The sequence below is a fragment of the Callorhinus ursinus genome, unplaced genomic scaffold (genome assembly GCF_003265705.2).
Source record: "Callorhinus ursinus isolate GAN/ISIS: 27379988/994484 unplaced genomic scaffold, GSC_fseal_2.0 scaffold9, whole genome shotgun sequence".
Lineage (NCBI taxonomy): Eukaryota > Metazoa > Chordata > Mammalia > Carnivora > Otariidae > Callorhinus > Callorhinus ursinus.
This window is the reverse complement of record NW_027397071.1, coordinates 9,267,965-9,283,609: the sequence shown is the minus strand read 5'-3', so window position 1 is coordinate 9,283,609 and position 15,645 is coordinate 9,267,965. Positions and strand designations below refer to the sequence as shown.

General features: G+C 57.1%; 1 protein-coding gene across 1 annotated transcript; it reads left to right on the top strand.

The window, feature by feature from the left end:
• Positions 1-6,550: 6,550 nt before the first annotated feature.
• UBL4B (ubiquitin like 4B) lies at positions 6,551-7,250 on the top strand. Its single transcript, XM_025872619.2, has one exon. It carries the CDS (start codon positions 6,674-6,676, stop codon positions 7,199-7,201), a length of 528 nt encoding a protein of 175 aa, XP_025728404.1. The 5' UTR covers positions 6,551-6,673; the 3' UTR covers positions 7,202-7,250.
• Positions 7,251-15,645: the final 8,395 nt, after the last annotated feature.

Genomic DNA, 15,645 nt, shown 5'->3' with positions numbered 1-15,645 from the left:
CTTTCTGAAGCTGGCCTAGGAGAAGGCTTTTCATAGTTGACCCCCCTGTCCTGTCCTGAAGGACACTGATGGCAAATCGGGCTCTGCCTGAGCTCTCTCCCCAGAGCTTTCCCCCTTTTCTAGGACTGATGAGAACGGCTTCTCCCCCTCCGGACCTGCCCCTCAGTGCCCTACCTGCCAGGTCCGAGCCCAGTCCAAGTACTCGCTTTTGTTCCTGGTAAGTTTGCAGAAATCACTCCCCACGGTCTAGCGCACATACCATGCCTCGCACATGTTTAGTGTGGCGTGTAAGGCTGGGTACGGGTGTGAATAACCAGCCCCAGCCCCCGTAGAGTGGAGCCTCCCCGCCCCCCCACCGCTCCCAGTGCTTGCTGATGGCCCTTTGTCTGAGGAGTCATCTGGCGGAATCCCAGTCCAGGAGGGTTTACGTATGTTACACTCAAGTCCAGAGTACATGTAGTATGTTTAAATGAACGTCACAGTACCACAGCTACGGGCTGATGCAAACTATTTTTTATCAGCTGCAATCACACAGCCGGGGGTGCAGACGCGGGGGGGGGGCGGTGGCGGGGGACGCCCTGTGTGGATGGATCATGGTTGAGGCTTCCCCCAGCTGAGATGATGGGCCACCAGCCACACCATGGGCAGTGTCCCCCTCACAGCGAAGGTGCTGAGGGAGGCAGGAGCTCACTAGGCAGTGGAGCGCTGGTTGGGGTCCTGGCATTTCTCCAGCGCTGGCAGAGCTCAGAGTGTGGGAAAGGAGCTCCTCCGCTGATCCCAGCTTAGGTCGGCAGAGCGCGCGCGTGCCTGTGCGCCGCGCGCATGTGTGTGTGTGACTAAGAGCGTGAGTAGTGGCTGTGGACTGCTCCTTTGGGACTCCCGTGTGCCCTGCAGGGACTTAGCATGTGTTACGTTTAACCTAGAGAACTTTCGGCCCCTGGAAAGAGCACTTCTGTGAAGGTGACTGGCCGCCGCTTGCTTTGTCCCTGCCCCGGGTCACCGCCGCCCCCCCTGCGGGCCACGGCACTCCATCACACTGAACCCCACGCTCCTCCCCACGGTCTTGCGTGCTAGGCCCTCAGCCAGGGTGCCCGTCCTGCCCTCGTCCCTGGGGTAGCTCCAGCTCCTCCCTCAGCCGAACCCAAAGTCCCTCCCTGAGAGCAAAGCCTCTCTGGCCAGGCTGGCTGGGGTCCAGAGTTCCTCCCCTCCATGGTAAAGTCCAGGCACAGGGCCGAAATGGTGGGTCTGTGTGTGTGTGTGTGTGTGTCCCCCACGGGGGCCTGTCTTACTATCCCGCTCTCCGGCCTCAGGGTGGGCACTACCGCGGGTGCTGCAGGCGTGGGCAGGGGCGACAGGCAGTGCGAGGGAGGCCAGGCTCTGGCCCCAGATCCAGCCCTGCGTGCCTAGAGGCCCCAAGGGGCAGAGGCCCCAGGCCCACTTGCGGCGCGGCTGCTGGAGCCGGCCTGGGAGGCCGCCAGTGACATCTAGTGGTCACAGCGTGCCGCACCCCCACAGGGTCTTCCAGGTGGGAGGCTGTCCTGTAAGGGGCGGGGCTCGGCTTCCCAGCCGCCCTCGGCCAGTGTCTGACTTCTGGACGGCTCCAGGACAGCAGCTCAGGGCAGAACGTGGTCTGGGGCGAGGCCCAAGGCCCAGAGAGAGGCTGGGCGGCCCACAGTCAGTGAGCGCAGGGCTAGGATGGTTCCGGCGGCCCAGAGCTATCTGCTGCCTTCCTTCCGCTCTGGCTCCCTTGGTCCTGCCCAGCCTGGCCCACATGCCTCAGCCTCAGCTCCCTAAGACCTGCCAGGGGGACCTTGGAGTTCCCCCCTGGAACAGCCGCAGACCCACTTTCGTGCAGCTGCTGAGACGGCCAGTGCCAGCCAGTGGATGAGGCGTGGGCAATGGGCCTCACGTAGCTACCAAGCACCTACTATGTGCCAGACACCGCAGAAGGCGGCCGGGGGTAGGGGCCACCTGAAGAGCTGCCTCTTCTGTCCTGGGCTAGGCCTGCCTGAGCACAGAGCCGCCTGAGAGACCCCTCCTGGAAGGGGCAAGGGGCCCTGGTGACAGCTACAGGAGGTGGCATGGGCTGAGTGGGGTCCCCAGCAGCACAGCGGTGGGCCTGAGGACACCTGCCAGTTTTCCCCCTTTGCCCTGTCTGGTAGTCAGCACTCTCTCTTCCAAGGTCTTGGAGAGCGTCCTGCGGAGTGTGGGCCTCACTGGTGCCCAGCAGCCGCTGCGGTGTGGTGGGGGTGGCGGGGGGCTGGAGGCCACAGGGGGGCCCAGAACCATCACAACTCCAGGCTCTCAGCCCCTCTGCCAGTGGCAGGGGGAGTGGGAGAGGGAGAAGCAGGCTTCCCGCTGAGCAGGGAGCCCCATGCGAGGCTCGGTCCCAGGACCCTGGGATCATGACCTGAGCCGAAGGCAGCCGCTTAACGACTGAGCCACCCAGGTGCCCCATGCCTATCTTTTCGATGAGCCTCTTGTGCAACCCCAAGAAGGGGTTGTGCTCTCCCCACAGCCCAGAGCCACCCCCAGCTGTCCAGGAGCATCTTGGGCCTTCTTCCCCTGGGCGGGCCATGCACGGCCCGCCTACCTGTGTGCGCAGTGAAAGCTCCCTCCGGGGGCGCGCGCCCGGGGATCCCGTTTGGGCCTGTTTCTGGGCATGATGGGGCCTTCCCTGACAGCTGGGGGTGACAGAGCTCATGTTTACGTTGATTAGTTTATATCAATGCAGGTACTGAATGCTTTCATGGATCAGGCGCTGTGCTGGGGCCTGGGGGCATGACCTGCCCAGGCGGCTGAGCAGGGCTCAGACCCCCATGAGACAGAGCAGGCAAATGAAGTTCAAGGAGGTCGCTTGCTTCAGGCATGCCCCAGGCTGGCAGCCGGACACGTGGCGATTAGCTTAGGGAGTTCACGGCCTCAGCGGACCGATGTCGTCAGTTTGCTTAGGAGCGTTGCCAGGGCCCTGCGGGTACCTTGGCATTCACAGGCCTGTCCCCAGACCCCGCCCCCAACACAGACATTGCACTTGTTTTCTGGTGACACAATCACATGTGTTGTGGTTTGCGAGAGGGGACCCAAGCCCACCGCCGTCTGGTGTTCTCTCAGCCCGTGTTCATTCCTTCTGCTCGTCACAGAACCCAGTCGTTTCCCGCTAACCTTCCCCCCAATTATGGCAATCGTCGTCTGATTGCATGCTCTGAAGACACGATTACATTTTCTCATGCTCACTGTGTAATGAAGACAAGCGATTGTATGGGAAAAATTACGAACTTTCCAGGTTCCAAATACGATTTGAAGGCCCAGCAAGGTGCCCCCATCGTCCCCCGTGGGGAAGGCAATGGGAGCTCCAGGCACAGGGGCAGGGGTCAAGTGGCGATCATCTTTCTCAGTTTCCTGGGACACCCCCAATTCTGCCGCTTCTGTCCTCATGGCCTGTTAGGAACATGGGGCTCTCTAGACCAGGGAGCCAGGTTTGAAAAGCATGATCAGCAGCTGTGGCCCTCAAAACCCCTGTCACAGGGGCACCAAGTAGCCTTGGCGAGATGGAGCCTGAGATGGGGCTCTCACATGCTTCTAGAAGCCAGGCCCTTCCCCAGCCCTGCCAGTGTCCTGGGCAGCACCCCACTGGGTAGATGGTCTGAGGAGGAGAGCCTAGAGGTGGATGGCTTGTTCTTACTTCCCTCCATGCTCGGAACTCTGCTTCCTGCCACTTTCTTCAGAAGGACCCAGAGCCAGGAGAGAGATTGCAGGCCATCTCACCTTCCTTTGTATCCTGCCGAAGACAACTCAAACTTGGCCCCCTCCAGGAAGCCTTCTTGGATTACCTCTGCTCTGCGCATCTCACATGGTATGTCCCGAATACCGTCCATCCCATGGTTTATCCACCACAGAGTCCTCCCCTCCGGAGGCTGGGAACTTCCAGTTGTCCAGGGAGAAGCCTCATCCACGTGCTGCTCTCTCTGAGCAGACGCCCTGACATCGTGGAGTCCACGGGGACCCCACACGCTATATGCACATTTGCAAATTCTCTCTTATTTCAAATGCACCAAGGGAGTTGACTATTTAAAGAATACGATAGAAGATCCTTTGGTAAAGATTAGAATCACTTTTCTGATTTATTTTTTGTGTAATTTTGGCTTTTCATCTCTCTAGGGGAAGAGGGAGGGGCAAGGGAGAGGCTGCAGGCAGGTTTTTATCTTTCCACAGCTTGTCATACTGGATCCTGCATCCTCCTGCCTAGCTCAGCAGGTTTAAATTTTATCTTCATTCAACAGACGTGTATTTGAAGCCTTCTCCGTACTGGGCTCTGTGTTGGCGGTAGGGGTTTCAAGGACTGGTAAGACTCCCTCCCTCCAATGGTTGATGGTCGGTGAGGGAGACAAAGACATATGCTAGGTGCGTGCTCCAGCGCATTAACAGATGCACAGAGGGAGGGTGGGACTGCCCCTCCCCAGCCTGGGGAAAGCAGAGAAAGCTTCACGGAGGAGGTGGTTTTTAACCAGCCTCGAAGACTTCACATGGGACAAGGAAGTAGAGGGAATGGCCGGAGGTTGGCTGGCGTGGAGGATGCAGTGTGGGGAAGCAACGAGGTTCGGGAGGCAAGCGGGGCAGGGCCATGGTGCCCTTGGGTGCCGGGCTAAGGAGGCTGATTTTGGTTCCAAAGGCTAAAAGGATTAAACTGGGTGGTGTTAATGCAGAGGAGGGACTTGGCCTCACTTTTATTTAGGAAGACTCCCTTGGCTGCGGTGTGAATGGACCCAAGGGGGTGGGACTGGACAGAGATCAGCTATGAATCCTGAGCCACAGGCTGGAGGAGGGTGAGAGCCTGGGTTGGCTTGGGGTCAGCGGAGATGCAGACAAAGGGTGGATTTTGGAGACATTTCTGAAGAAGAATCGAAATAATGAGAGAAGGCTCGTTTGGTAAGGGGGGGGAGGAGGAGGGGACTGGGGCAGCACTCTGGTTGGTGGGAAAGGGCAAGATGTCAGGGGCTTCCTGACCGGTGGGCTTGGTTTCCCTATGGACTAGAATTTGGGTCGATGCCGTGAGAACCTGGCCGGAGGCTACCAGGGCCTGAAGAGAGGGGTGGTGGTTGGAGTGACCCTGGGCAGGGGATCCGGGCTGGGTGCTGTGCCAGGGCAAGGTCTGAAAAGTCCAAGGGTGTTGGCAGCCTGGAGGAGGTGGTTTTGAACCAGCGTTCAAGTGTCGCCCAGGCTGGAGGGAGGAGACAGGAGAAGGGAGCCGAGCATAGCCGTGGAGCACGGAGACGGGGGAGAGTTGGGGAGCCGCGAGGGGCTCCTGGGTGAAACCCCCCTACCGGTGGGGAAGTCAGCCAGGCTTTCTTCACACTCGCTCATTTCTAAAATGCATCATGATACATTAAGCCTCGCAGGCTTAAATGTGCCAGCATATAGAAAGGGCTTGACCCAGGAGACCTTTAACAAGTGGGACAGAAAACTGAACCCAGCAGAAGGAGCTGACGGGCAGAGGCAGAGGCCCCACGCGTGTTCCCTATTCGCTGCGGAGCCCCGGGTGTCTCCGAGTGCCCAGCGCCCCGGACACCCTGAGCAGATGGTTCAGGAGGCCACACGCGCTAACAGTGAAGACACGCCTCTGCTGCTGCTCGCCGTGTGGGTGAGCCGAGCTCCATGGTCTGTCCTCTGCAAACGGAGAACATTGCAGTAGTGCCTCTGAGGTGGTGAGGAGTCGGCAGGGCAGGGCCCGGGCAGCAGACACGGCCGGGGAACCCGCTCCATCCTCTCTGCACTCCCGCTCCCCAACACCTGAGGCCTCCCACTTGCCAACGCCTGCAAATCTCTGCCCACCGGTTTTCTCTGGTCACAGAAGCGTGCTCTGCACCTGTGCAGGCCACGCAGCCAAGAGGTTAGCACCCCCACTAGCCAAGGGCGGGAGCCCAAGCACACAGATCTAGTGTCTTTGCTCCTCAGGTGGTACAACTCAGGGGTCTACTACGAACCTACCTTCTGGGGCATGCGGCAGGATTGCAGCCTCCCTGGTTACTCACGAGGGCCACCTGCTCATTTCTGCAGTTTGGCTTCCCTCGCTGCCTTGTCTTACCTCCTCACCTCCTACTGCCGCTTCCCGGGGTCACCCCCCCAACTCAGCAGGTGCCCCGGAATCCCTGTCCCCGGGTCTGCTTCTGGGAACCCCAATCCGAGAGAGCGTGTCAAGTGCTTGCCAGAAAGAAAACACTTGATAAATAAATGTTAGCCACTAGATTGAAAGCTTCATGAGGGCAGAAAGTATCCACCGTGATCCCATCTCTCCTTGGGGACAGGTCCTGGCAAAGAAGGCACCCAATACGTATGTGTTGAATGAGTCAACGAGGACGTTTTTCCTTCTGCTACCCTCTCCTTTTGGACCCTCCTGCTCCTTAACCTACTCTCCTTTCTCCCTTTATGGAGGAAGGATGTCCTGTGCCCAAAATGTCCCTCTGATTTCCCTAGAGTCCGGCTCTCAAAATTAGCGCTCCCGCAGCATTGTGACATCACAGAGCATTAGCCAATGGCTGCCCATAGGGGGCTGGCCCCTGGCTTCCTGGGACCACCGCCCTCCAGGGATAGGGAGAAGCCACCTTCTCCTGCACTGGCCCTTAACCCTCAGGGCAGCGGCGAAGCATGGATCCCTCCTGATTCTCTTCTTGGCCCGATGATTCTCACAGTCAAGCTGCTCCTGGGCCGGAGATGCAGCCTGAAGGTGTCAGGGCGAGAGAGTGTGGCCATGCTGAAGAAGCTGGTGTCAGAGCGACTGCAGGTGCCCGAGGAGCAGCAGTACCTGCTCTTCCGAGGCCAGCGTCTGGCTGATGACAAGTGTCTCTCCGACTACTGCATCGGGCCCAATGCCTCCATCAATGTCATCATGCGGCCCTTGGCGAAGACAGAGGCTGCGGAGGCCGGCCAGCCCCAGCCGTTGTGGCACCGTCTGGGCCTGGTCCTAGCCAAACACTTTGCGCCCCACGACACCAAGGCAGTGCTGCAGCTGCTGAGGCAGGAGCACCAGGAGCGCCTGCAGAGGATAAGCCTGGGGGCCCTGGAGCAGCTGGTGCAGGACCTCCTGATAGAGGTGCCCTTAGTGGAGCCCACGGGGGCGGAGGGGCCTGAGGCTGAGACCTCGGAGCCCCGAGACGAGGAAGAGGGGGAAGAGGAGGAAGAGGAGGAGGGGAAGGCTGATCAGTAAACTGGCCTATCCTACTTTGAGTTTGCATGCTCAACTTCGCCTGGCTTCATCCTTCTCTGGCCCCTGGTGACTCCCCACTCGCTCCTGTGGGGGCAGGTGCATCCTTACCCCTTTTTGAAACTTCAGAGCAGCCGGAAGGATTGTGGACCCGTCTGTCCTCTCTTGGGCCTCTGGTATCCCCTCTGAAACATAGTGCGATTGCACCCCATTACCATCCTTGAAGGGGTTTTGGTCACCTCGCGGTTGGTCCAAAAGGGGTAGTCAAAGGCAGCTTCACCCCCCTGGGCTGGACACCCCCACCTGGGCTGGACAGCCCCTCCTGGGCAACCTCCCAGGCTGTCAGCAAACCTTCTGCCCAGAGTCTCTGTGGCTTTAGACAGACCCTCTTCCTCCTTTGGGACAGTGAGACAGATAATATGAGTTCATTTCTGTCTGTCCCTGGGCCATGCCACCTACCCTCGAGATGTCTGACAGCCAAGAGACGAGGAATGGCGGGTAGCTGCCCCTTGACCTCTGCGTGAGGCTGTCCCTGCTGTCTGCTTGTGCTTGCACAGCTCAAGCGGCGGGGCTCGGAGAGGCAGGGGTGGGAGGAGAGCACCTACTGTGCCTCAGGCCTGGATTCTTAGGGAGACACACACAGACCAAAAATAGCCGGAGACTGAAGCTTGGGGCAGGAAAGGTGGTTTGCACACTTCCACCCTGTGGTCTGTGTGACAGATCCCTGCCTCACCCCCTGCTCCAAGTCTAGTCCATTGGCAGGTGTCCCTGAGCCCCCCTTCCCTGCCCAGCACCGCCCAGGCTCCCCGGGACCAAGAATGGTACCAGTCGGCATCCCTGCCCCCACAGAGCTTGTGGCCTGGATGGAGAGACAGGGCAGAAATGTGACAAGTAAGGCAGCGACAAAACAGTGTAGCCCATGTGATTAGATAGATGCCCAGGCGAAGCCGCCACCTCGCAGGGCGCCCGGCTCCCTGTCACAGGCCACAGGGATGCCAGGCTTTTCCTCTGTTCTGGTGGAGAGAGTGGTCCTTCCCAGGGCTGAGGAACCCGCACCCTGTGTGTGAGGGGGCAGGGAGCTCCCTAAGAGCCTGTCCTCCCAAGTCCCTGAGGTGCTGTTACTACAGTCACCCTGTCCTGTCATGGAGACGGAGGGGGGATGAAGGGCGAGGTCCTGAAAGGTACATGCAGGGCCCGCTTCCCTGGAAGCCTTCTGTCCTTGGCCTGGGGGCCCTGCTGCTGATTCGAGTCCTAGTTCAGCCATGGGCTTGTTGTGTGACTTTGGCTAACTTACTCTGCCTGTCTCATGCTTGTGACTTCCCCTGTTAGAGGGACATCACTCATCAGTTCAGCCTTGAACCACATGGGTCTGCCTGTGTGGGTCCACTTCTAGGTGGACATTTTTCGATAAATACAGTAGAGCACTGTAAATGCACTTTCTCTTCCTCAGGATTTTCTTAACATTTTCTTTCCTCCCACGTTACTGCACGAATAAGGTATATAATATATGTAACATACAAAATATGGGTTAATCGACTGTTTGTGTTATTAGCACGGCTTCCGGTCAACATTTGCCTGTTAGTAGTTAAGTTTTGGGGGAGTCAAAAGTTTTATGTGGATTTTTTGACCATGTGGGGCCAGGTAGGGGGAGGGGGTCGGTACCCCTAAACCCTGTGTTGTCTAAGGGTTAATTGTCTCATGATGCCAGGCGCTGTCTCAGCCCCTGTGTGAGGGCGGGAGGGAGAGGAGGACCCCCCATGTAAAATGAGCGTGGGCGGGTGAGCATGAGTTAACCCGAGTGTTCACGTTGTATTCATCAGCCCGTGATTACCAGCCAGGCAATGCTAACAGCATCTATTTCCCCCCGCCAGATGTTTGTGAGGGTTATAGTCATGAAGACTGCACAATCCACAGTGACGTCTTCTGAGGGGGCAGTGGCATGGCCGGGAGAGCCCCCCAAAACCAGGTCTCTGGCTCCGTGAGCCTGCTTTGTAGCAGAGAGACCCTCATTCGGCCAATGAGCATCTCCTCCACCGATGCCCCAGCCTCTGCCCCACAGGCCAAGAGGAGAGGGAAGTCGGGTTTCTGAGGGTGTGAGCTATGTCACGTGTGACCTCTCCCTGGGGGCACTGAGGGGAGACTTAGCATGGGGTGGCTGCCACCAGCCTGCTCCTTGGTTCCTCTCTGGTTCCGCTCCCGCTCCCAGGCGGGTCCTCCATCCTCCATCCTCCACAGAAGAGACTTCCTGAAGGTTCTGGGAGTGTGTTTGTGCTGGGGCTGTGCCATTTGCCAAGGGGGACGAGCCTATTATCTTTACATTAGGGGAACTAATGGCCCATTTCCCAAGAAATCTGTGGGCGATAAAAATAAGTGAGCCGTTTTATTCCTTTTGCTGAGAGAAACTGGCATGAAGGACGGGGAAGCCCTTGTCTTCTCTCTAGTTAGTGGGGTGTCGGGGCTGGTTGAGGGCACCACCTCCACTGCTTCTGTCCCCAGCACTGCAGGGTGGGTGACTCCAGTCCCAAGGGAGCGGAAGGAAAGGTGTTCTGCCCTTCCACGCCTTGGTTGCCCCCAGTGGCTGACTCCACCCTTCCCAAGCTCCCCGCCTCTGCCCACCAGAGCTAAGCACAGGTAAGGATGCACGGGCACTGTCCCTCGGAACTTCAGGAGAACTTGCTTCCCTTTATTACCTCTCCCTGGGATGTTTCACTCAATGCCAGGTTCTTCAGTGTGCGCTGGTAGGTTTTGTCCTTTGGTGGAAGAACTTACAGGTATCAGGGCGCAGCAGGTGCTGCGTTAGGAGGTGGGGGAGGGCGAGGGGAGGGCAGACACTCCAGAAATAGGTGAGAACCCTTTCCCCAGCTCTCGGGCTGCCTGCCATGGAGATCCTTCCCTGGACCCAATGTCACCTTATTTCAAATTTAGACCTGTACTGGCGAACCAGCTGAAGGCTCCCTGTTCCCCTCTCTGCTTTCACCCGGTGAGGGATGGTGGTTACGTGGAAGGTGCTCTTTCTCAACTGCAGCCTTGGGCATGTAGCTCTGCCGCTTCAGTCCCCACAGCGTCTCTCTCCCACCATGATAGGACACACAGGTCCCCAAGGGTACCCACTTTGCTCAGGTAGGAAGCATCTCCGGACAGCCAGCTTTGTGTTTCTATCCACAGAGAAATCTGGCTTCTCCTGGTTCCTTCACGCATCACCTGCAGGCCAACACTCTCAGTCAGTCCCCTGGCTCCCAGCAAAATGGTCTTTCTGCTGGAAACAGGCACAGCATCCTTGTTCCTGTGTTATTTTATCAGTCCTTTATTCTTCGATCAATAAACACCCACTGGTGGTAGATGGTGGCCCTACTATGTGCCAGGCATTCTGCTAGTGATTTAGGCTGATAGAGGAAGGGTCCCGCCTTTCTGAGAAGGCAGGAGGAAGCGCGCCCCCTTGCATCCTGTGCTGCACGGTACAGCAGAGGGAGCTGGAGAAGCCCCTCCGGTCCTGCCAGGGCCCATGCTTGAGCTGCGGTGATGTGTTGGTAGCTGGGGGACATCGCTGTTACCCCAAGTCCTAAATGATGGGGCAGGGAATGGTCTTTCAGGATGGAAATTCTTGTAGATGTTGGAGAAAGAGGGGGACTTAACAATGTTCCAGGGGCTACAGAGACCCTGATGCCTGATTTGATTAGAAGCAAGTCACGGGTCCCGCCCACATTCTTGGGAAAGAGATCTCACAAAGGCACGGACACGGGGAGATAGAGATCGTGGAGGGCCACCAAGTAGCCTGTCCCCCACAGTGGATGTTGTGTTGTATAGGTTTGCTATATGAATGAAATCATTGATAATAAATCCACTAAAGGCTTAGTTTCAGCCCAGGAGCTGTGGTTGCCTCAGCCCAGCCTCAGGGAGACTCCAAGGAGGAGGGAGCATATGGGCTGGCGAAGGATAGGAAAGGAGGGCAGTCGAAGGAGATGTGAGGGACTTTTCTTCATGTCACACCTGGAGAACTGTCCCTTGGTTTAGCACACCCAGCTTCTGATCTTGCTAGGTGCCTCATGACACCCAGAGCCACACAGACACACCCAAGGTGCACAACTATAAACAGAGACAGCCCCTATACCTCAGACCCGTAAGGTGGCCTCTACAGGGGCAGAGCCAGGTTTGCAGAGGGAGCTGGAGGCTCTGTGCCACTTGCAGTTTAGGGTCCAGACCTGCTGGAGCTTAGGCTGCTGGAGCCCAGCAGGCTCGGCCCCACCCAGGCAGCCCAGCCAAAAGATCCCACGCAGCAAATTCAAGGACCGAAAAGGAAGACTTTGCCGAGCCAAGTCCAGGAACTGCTAGGGCTGCTGGAAGAGGTGGCGTGGACTAACTTTGCTGTGTCCAAGTGATGCCTCATGTAGCCCGGACAGGGGTGTTCAAAGGACACACAGGGACATGGAGCTGGACATGTAGGGGCACACGTTTGGGTACTGGGCTTTGCAGGGGTACCTGTACCTACGTGTGCATCAGCCCGTGTATGTTGGAGAACAGAGACCCCCTTCCCTTCTCTGCTTGCCTTTCAGCTCCCTGCCCCAGCATGGACGGCTCTCCGTGTGCTCTGAGCTGGGTGTGGGTGGCTGCCAGCCTGTGGCAGGGGAATGGCCAGAGGGCAGGCTGCCCTGGGGGAGGTCATGCTGCTGAGCCAGGGGCTGCTCCAGCAGCCAGCTGAGGTGAGAACAGCTGCAAGGCCAGGTGTGGGGTTCCTTGGGAGCCGATGGCGTTCCCGCCGGCTGCCTCACCCCACTCCTCCCCGCTTGGGGCACCTTCCTCCTCTCCCTGTCCCTTCTGGGTTTCTTCCTATACCTCTCCCCTACCCTTTCCTATTCTCTTTGACTACATTTGGGGCCTAGTCGACTGCATTGCGTGGACATCTGGGCACTTTCTTTTAGTGTGCTCTCTCTCTCTCTCTGTTCCTTATGTCTCTGCACCCATTTTCTGCCCACCTTCCTTTCCTTCTCATCCCATTCAGTCATCCCTAGTTGTCTTACTGAATGCCACCACCACCAGCTCCTCTCCTTGTCTTCCCCGTCTTTTTTTTTTTTTTTAAGATTTTTATTTATTTATTTGACAGAGAGAGAATGAGAGGAGAGAGCAAACACAAGCAGGCGGAGGGGCAGAGGGAGAGGGAGAAACAGACTCACTGCTGAGCAGGGAGCCTGATGCGAGGCTCGATCCCAAGACCCTGGGCTCATGACCCGAGATGATAGGTGCTTAACTGACTGAGCCACCCAGGCGCCCCTTCCCCGTGTCTTCTTTCTCCGGTATGTTTACCCAGACTCACCCAGTGTGCAGGCGTGGACAGGGACCCGGAACCTACCATCTTTGAATATGTCCTGACCCTGCACCCCACCTGCCCACATCTGCAGTACTAATTCACTAATTCACGGGCACATCTACCCAGCCCCGTGCTCAAGTGCAATGGCAAATGGCCTCATTGCACGCATGCACCTGTTTGCTGATCTAGAGCCCTGGACAAACACGCCCCGAGAGAGGGCACAGATGCCTGCACTCACACGGGGTTGCCCCAGACAGCTTTGCTTGCAGATGGCCATGCGGCCAGGGAGGTGGGACTGCTGTGGCAGGCGCACGTGCAGGCTCAGCCATGGCGGGGAAGCGGCTTCTTCCAGTCACAGCGGCTAGCAGTCTGGGTGCTGGGTCCCTGCACTTGCACGGCTCTGGGCACCGTCATTCTCTTGGCTCATTTCCTGCGGGCCTTTCTGGCTCCTCCCTGGGTGGCTTCTTGGCCCCCAATCCCCTCCGGAAGGACTGTAACCCAAGGAGCCAGCAGGACGACCAAGCCCCCGGGGACGGCTCCTACCCACCCGCCCTCTGCCGTCTCCGACAGCATTTCGCATCAGAGTGATTTAAGGGCTCCTTGGCAGCCTTTAGCGGCTCCCTCTGCCCTGGTAGAAGGGTGATAAATCTGAGGTAACTACTGTTGGCCGCCTGGCCGTAAACCCATCACAGCCCACAGCAGTGGGGCCAGGCCTGTCCACGGAGGCCCTGTGGAGTTGGCCTTGTCAGCCAGCCGCCCTTGGAGAAGCCCCCGGGCACCCGCACCGGGCCGTTATTTATGAGCTCAGACCCTGGGATCAAAGCTGCTGTCCATCGGAGACGGCAGGGGAGAGGCCCTTGGAGCCCCCCACTGGCTCCTCTTCTCATACAGACTACTTAAACTTGACCGATAATGCATTGGAGAGAGCCTCAGTGCTCCCAGGGTCCCCTTGAGCCCCTTCCACTTCATTGCCGCGACCAGCACCAAGTGCACCCCTTTCCACACACAGGCTGGAACAGGGACTCTGGAGGGGCTTTGGTGACAGAGTTGCGGTAGCCCGGGTGTCTGGCCTTTCCTGCCCTGTTGCCACCCCCTTTCTCCAGCACAGTCCGTCCGGCGGAAGGAGAAAAGCATGGGGTGCTCAGACCCCAGGACCCTGTCTAAGCAGCCCCAGAGCGGACATCACGGGGCAGAGACATTTGGGGAGAATGCATGTTGATCTTAAGCAAAGTGAGGAGTCTTTCTCCAGACTCTACATCGTTCTGTGTTGCTTTATTTCCTGAGGCCGTCTTCACCCCAGACCATCCCTCATCTGGGCTGGGACTATGGCAGCCCGTGAGGCGAGGGAGGCAGGATGAATGGTGAGAGACAATAGAGAACCGGGAATCTGAAGACTTGGGGCTGAGTCTTGAGATACTCTCTAGCTGTGGGAGTTTGGGTTGGTCGCTTGGTCTGCGCCTCAGTGCGCTCCTCTGTTCAGTGGGGGTTAAGAATGCCCCTCCTTGCGGGGGAGGTAAGAGCACCCATGACATGATATATGTGAACATGGTTTTTGTTTTTGTGTTTTTTTTTGAGAGAGAGAGAGCAGGGAGGAGCAGAGGGAGAGGGAGAAGGAGAATCTCAAGCAGACTCCCTGCAGCGTGGAGCCCGATGTGAGGCTCGATCCCACGACCCCGAAATCACAACCTGAACCAAAACCAAGAGTCAGATGCTCAACCAAGTGAGCCCCCCAGGCGCCCCTGTGAAAGTGTTTTGTCGACTCTAAAGTGCCGTTCAGAACTAAGGCTTATTCTTATTCATCCCTCACCCTCTGTAGTCAGCAGAAGGTTCTCTAGCCAGTTTGCACCTAAAGGGATTTATGACAGGGAGGGGGATGGCTTACAGGGTCCCTGGGAGGACCAGGAGCTGCAGCCAGGAGGGACACAGAGACTGCCACCCCACCGGCTACTTGGTCCCTCAGGTTACGGGGACAAGAGCCCAGAGTCCCCACCACAAGTGCCCCAGGGGACTCAGACACCCACAGCACCACCGTGAAGGTCGCCTCTCTCCTGGCTCACTGCCGCCTCCAAGGCGCATGGGGGGGCATCTGCTTGGGAGAAGCTAGGTGGTGATGACACCTTAGATGAAAGACTCTTGGGAATGTAGATTTTAACTTCCCAACAATCAAGGGGGTTGGTCTGTGGGAAAGTCTGTGAAACGAACCACCCAGTTTCTTCAACAGGGAGGGGAAAAAGACAAAGAGGGAGAGAAATCCATAGATTAAAAGAAACTTAAGACGTAGGAACTAATTGCAAAGGCCAGTTATTTGGATCTTGTTTTGAGCAAACTGTTAAAAAAAAAAAGGACAAGACAATGGGGACATTGGGACATCGACTGGATATTTGATGGTATTAAGGAATTGTGTTATGTATTTTTTCCATGTGGGAGAATAGCATTGTGGTTAACACTTTCCAAAGTCACCTTTCTGAGAAGCACACTGAAATGCTTCTGAAATGTCTTATAAGATCTGCTTCAGAACAATCCAGTGAATTGGGACAGAGGAAGTTTCGCTTCAGCAGCTGCTCAGTTGCCAAAGCCTTGCATCCCACGGGCACCTTCCTGTGGAGACCTCAGGTGGTGGCGGCAGCCGTTGCAGGACAACGTGCCCCCAGCCCCCCACCGAAGCCCCATCTTCTGATGTTAACCAGCACTCCGCTGTCTGGAAATGCAACTCATTCAGAAAACTAGTCCCAGATTCTCATTTCCTTGAGTGTTTCTTGCTTGGAATCTCTTCCGATACCAATCTGGGACAACAGATCCCACTCTGGCTGATTTAAGCAGAAAGGAATTTATTAGAGGAAATTAGGTAGTTTATAGAACCTTGGAGAAATCCAAGACATTACAAAGCCAGGAGGAACACCCGAGCATCCCCACAGGACTGATCTGGAGGAAAGGCACTGCTCTGCTGCCTGCTGCCCAGGGACAAGGCATGGGAAACCTCCCACAGCCGACCCAGGACTCTTCCTTCTTTCTTTCTCTTCCTTCCTTCTTTTCCTTCTTTTCTTTTTTCTTTCCTTCCTTCCTCCCTCCCTCCTTTCTTTCTTTCTTTCTTTCTTTCTTTCTTTCTTTCTTTCTTTTTTTCTTTCTTTCTTTCTTTCTTTCTTTT